Consider the following 3946-nt stretch of genomic DNA (forward strand, 5'->3'; position numbering starts at 1 on the left):
GTGCTTGGGAATATGTTCTAGCTTCTATGCGCCATACCACGCGAGTACAGCGCAATACAGTGCTTTTTTTAAGTATTTTTCTGTAATTTCGCGAATGTTCTCCGACCTGGATGACATATTTTGTCACGGGCGTACACGTAGCCTGCAATTCGCCCACGGCCACGCAAATTACGGTTGCCGTGCGTGCCACGCTTACACGGCATGTTCAAGAATATCATAATAAAAGGGGCAACTGAACAGGAGATCATTCTAGATGTTAGGACAGTTAAGGTGTGTTTGCCCTTTTCTCTGTCATGCAGTGTTAATTCCGCCGTGTACCATCATGTCCACCAAACCGCTAGTGACATCTCTTGACCTAAATGCAAGCAATCTGAATGCTACCAATGAAACTGAAGGAGACCAGCAGGCGACTGGCTCACCAGAGTGCTTATCGCCCAACGACCAGCGTACAGCAGTACCTGTCCAAGAAGTACGTCTCGGGTCTAGAGTTCGTCGCCTGTGGAACAGAGCAATCACGTCCGTGCTTACATCGTTGCGACTGACAAGAAAGCAAGCGGAGGAGCCCACCCCGGCAGAGGAATCACAACGTAAGCCTTCACCGCGTGAAGATGAGCAAATGATTCCCAAGAAACCGCCAAAGTTGTCCATCGCCAGAGACAAAATGCTACTCGGACGTGCCGACTTTCGCCGCTACATGTTTGGAAATGTGTGCTATGTCATCAGGCCGATAAGGTCGCACGATCTTGCCATAAAGGATGAAGAGCACTGCGTGAAATACAATCACTCTTTGCGCCACTGGGCTGCTGGGTACCGGCCAAACCAGAACGGCAAAAGTATGCCTTATGAGTCCGGCTCAAATCCACGCCAGACTGCTGAACAATTCTGGACGGAAATGGTGCGAAGTAGACGCTCGGAGGAATTCATGGAGAACTTCCGCTCGCGGTCAATGAGGGTGGAGTTCGAGGTTGCTCCAAAAGTGTTTACGCCGGAGGCTGTGTTTGAGTATTTCGATACCCGTCAGCCAGTGACCCTTGATCAGTTCTGGGACTTTCTGCAGCCCAAGGCACGTGTGGCTGACATTAGATGTTCCGAACGAAAGCAGGTATGGTCTGACAACGGATGTGTATTAGAAATGAAAGGCGTTGTGACATTAGTCCACTATGCCAATAGACTTGAAGAGAATGAGTTTGAACTGGTGTTCCGAAGAAACCAGTTCCGTTGGTTCGAGTGGCAAATCACTCGTGTCGTCTACGGTGTGATGAAAGAGCAAGCCAGAGAGCACTATGACGTGAACGACTTGAGCCGGGTTTACAAATCTCACGGAATCCGCTGTGCACGTCCATATCAAAAAGAAAACTTTCCGGCTTGAACTTCTTATACACTATAGTACGCATACATGTTTAAAATACTTGTTCAGACAACAAAACACAGTCATGTGTGTTATTGGAGAGTTTGACGACTAAGCTCACTTTACTCTTTCTTCTTTGTGCACTTAACAATACGGTTCACAAGCCACCTCTTGTGCTTCGCTCTGCATACGTGTAGATGTTTCATCCCTGCTTATTTGCTGTATATAGCATGGTGCATAACTATTGCAAACACATGAACTCATTCTGATGTCATTCTTTTCTTCCGCTTGTTTATTTTACACACTCTAGTGAGTCGTTTACACACTTGAACCGCTCTCAGATCTTCAAGTGGTGACAAAAATCACGTCACCTGCGCTTGTCGTGTTTCCAACATTCACGGCACAATTCTAATGGGTCGCACTGGTGCAAGATCGTGAATTCAAATTTTGTTTTACTTCAAGAAGTTTCTCCTTCGCTCTCTGAATCCTTTTCGTACTCCACACTTCTCTATAGAGCTAAAACTACAAGCTGCGCGACCAGTAACAGTTTGTTTGAAATGTATAATCTCGTTTGCGCGCTCCTCAGTCAAAATGATGATGTAGCTATGTTTACTGCATACTGCTGGCATTGGAAAGTGGAAACAGGACAAATGCAGGTGACGCGTCTTTTGTTCGTCACCTTTTGGCCAGGTAACTACGTACGCGTTGTTGAGAAGCTACGACGTCAGACTTCGACTGCCTGAAGTGTGAAGTGCGTGTTGTTTAGAGTGGTGTGCCTGTGTCTTATCCCCTGTGGGATGCAGATACAGTCATTATTGCCTATAGCGTTGGTCTTTGATTTTGAGCATTTTATCACTATAAGCGATAAATTAGTATGACCGAGACTGCACGGACGACTGACACGTCCCTGCAGACACTAGCAATGGAGTCTAGGACCCTTTCCATGCACTCATCCAAAAGGTCACTGATGAAGGTGCGGAACTGCTTCAGAAAGCCGTCCGCATTTACTATGCCAACAGAGTCCAGTTTGGGGAGCTATGTCGCCGATTTTCGACCTGTACCAACGCCTACGCTGGAAGCAACACTCTCAGGTGACTCCGACAGCTCTCCCAGATCAAACACAGTCCAGAGGCTGTACATTTGCGCAATCCCTAACAGCAGTCGCGCTAACATACCCTCGTTTTCAGAGAAGCATCACTTTCTGGCGTTCCAGCTAGAGTCGCCATGGCCATGGCCCGCATCATCCCCTCGAACAACGTGACCACACATCACAACAGCGCAAATCCGCAGACACGCGAACCGAAACACAGTAGCCTGTATTGGTGATCCGCGGGATAAGCATGCAGCCCCTACTCCCCCTGCTGTTTTCTTATTGTGTTCTCTGTTGTCTTCTCATCCTCTGACCAGTAGGTTGAGTACTTAGTAAAAAATACAAAAATACAAAAAACCCTGTTTGACAACATCACCTCCTGCTGTCGTCCCAAGGGAAACACCATCACCAACAGAGTTAATTTCCACACAGCTACTACCAACAGACCAAAATACTACACAAGCACCTTCTGAAAAAAAGAAATCAGGGACCACAGGTAATAAAAATTCTCAAGTGACAGACCCCAAATTCTACTTGCTATCTCTGATTGCTGCTTCCCTAGTTGGTTCTGTTCTATGTGATAAACATTTGGAAGTGTTTTGTGAGAGTTGACACGGAAATGGCCCAAGAAACTTGCAACAACCTAGATTAGAATTGATCTGGAAGCATTCCTGCATCTGTTTGGCATTTTGAATGTAGCAAAATCACCAACAACGTTTGATGCAATAGCATGCTAGCAGGTGTTTTTGATGAGACAGAAAGGACAAAAATTACGTTACGTATGATAGAATACCCAATGATTATGACATGATAGTGGTAGGTTCACGATCCCATGTATGCACGCATTCACACACACCAATGTGGCAGTGACCTCTTTCCCATAATTATATGCATGTACACAGGCACTCACGCATCCACACATTAGAGAGGTTAAGATGCACGTTATTTCCGACGTGACGCGTAATTTGACGTCAAATTTGGCGTAAAACTCCAGATTTCGACGTGAGCTGCAGGTCACTCGCGTTGTTTTTCGACGTGCGAGCCAAATAACGCGGGCTGAGCTTTCGCGTCACGTGCATCTTCTCTATTACTGCATGCACCTATTCCCGTTCCTGCTTCCCAAATATGCTGCAACTTCTTGCTCTTGCACTCCCCCCTGGCCTGACCTTCCCGCATTCCTGTTTGGCTGGGTAGCTACATTCGCGTTCTCGTACATTCATTGCCATCGCTACCCAGGTCCTTCACAACCTCGGGTATTGAACGGTCTAATCCTAAATATCTGATTATCTCTAGTCCATTACGAACTTTGCCGATTCGACTTTTGATGTGCCTGTGTGCGAACCGAGTCCTAACAATATTCTTCTTGCAGGAGATCCCCTCGACAGGCCTAAAGCCTTTGGGAGATCCTTAAATATAATAAAATACAAATACAAAAAAAATACAAAAATAAAATAAACATGAAGCTGTAAATACCACTCTTAAAAATTGTTCTTCAAAGTATTGGCGTG

General features: G+C 46.0%; 1 protein-coding gene across 1 annotated transcript in view; it reads left to right on the plus strand.

Moving 5' to 3' along the window:
- Nucleotides 1-322: 322 nt before the first annotated feature.
- The window catches only part of LOC135824295 (putative uncharacterized protein DDB_G0271606), a gene marked incomplete at its 3' end in the record, with an annotated part of 5309 nt that continues 1685 nt past the window's right edge, over nucleotides 323-3946 (plus strand). Inside the window, exon 1 of the mRNA XM_065337027.1 lies at nucleotides 323-1306. Coding sequence (XP_065193099.1) covers nucleotides 323-1306 — 984 coding nt within the window. The remainder of the gene's footprint in view (nucleotides 1307-3946) is intronic.

This window comes from Sycon ciliatum, chromosome 9 (genome assembly GCF_964019385.1).
Source record: "Sycon ciliatum chromosome 9, ocSycCili1.1, whole genome shotgun sequence".
NCBI lineage: Eukaryota > Metazoa > Porifera > Calcarea > Leucosolenida > Sycettidae > Sycon > Sycon ciliatum.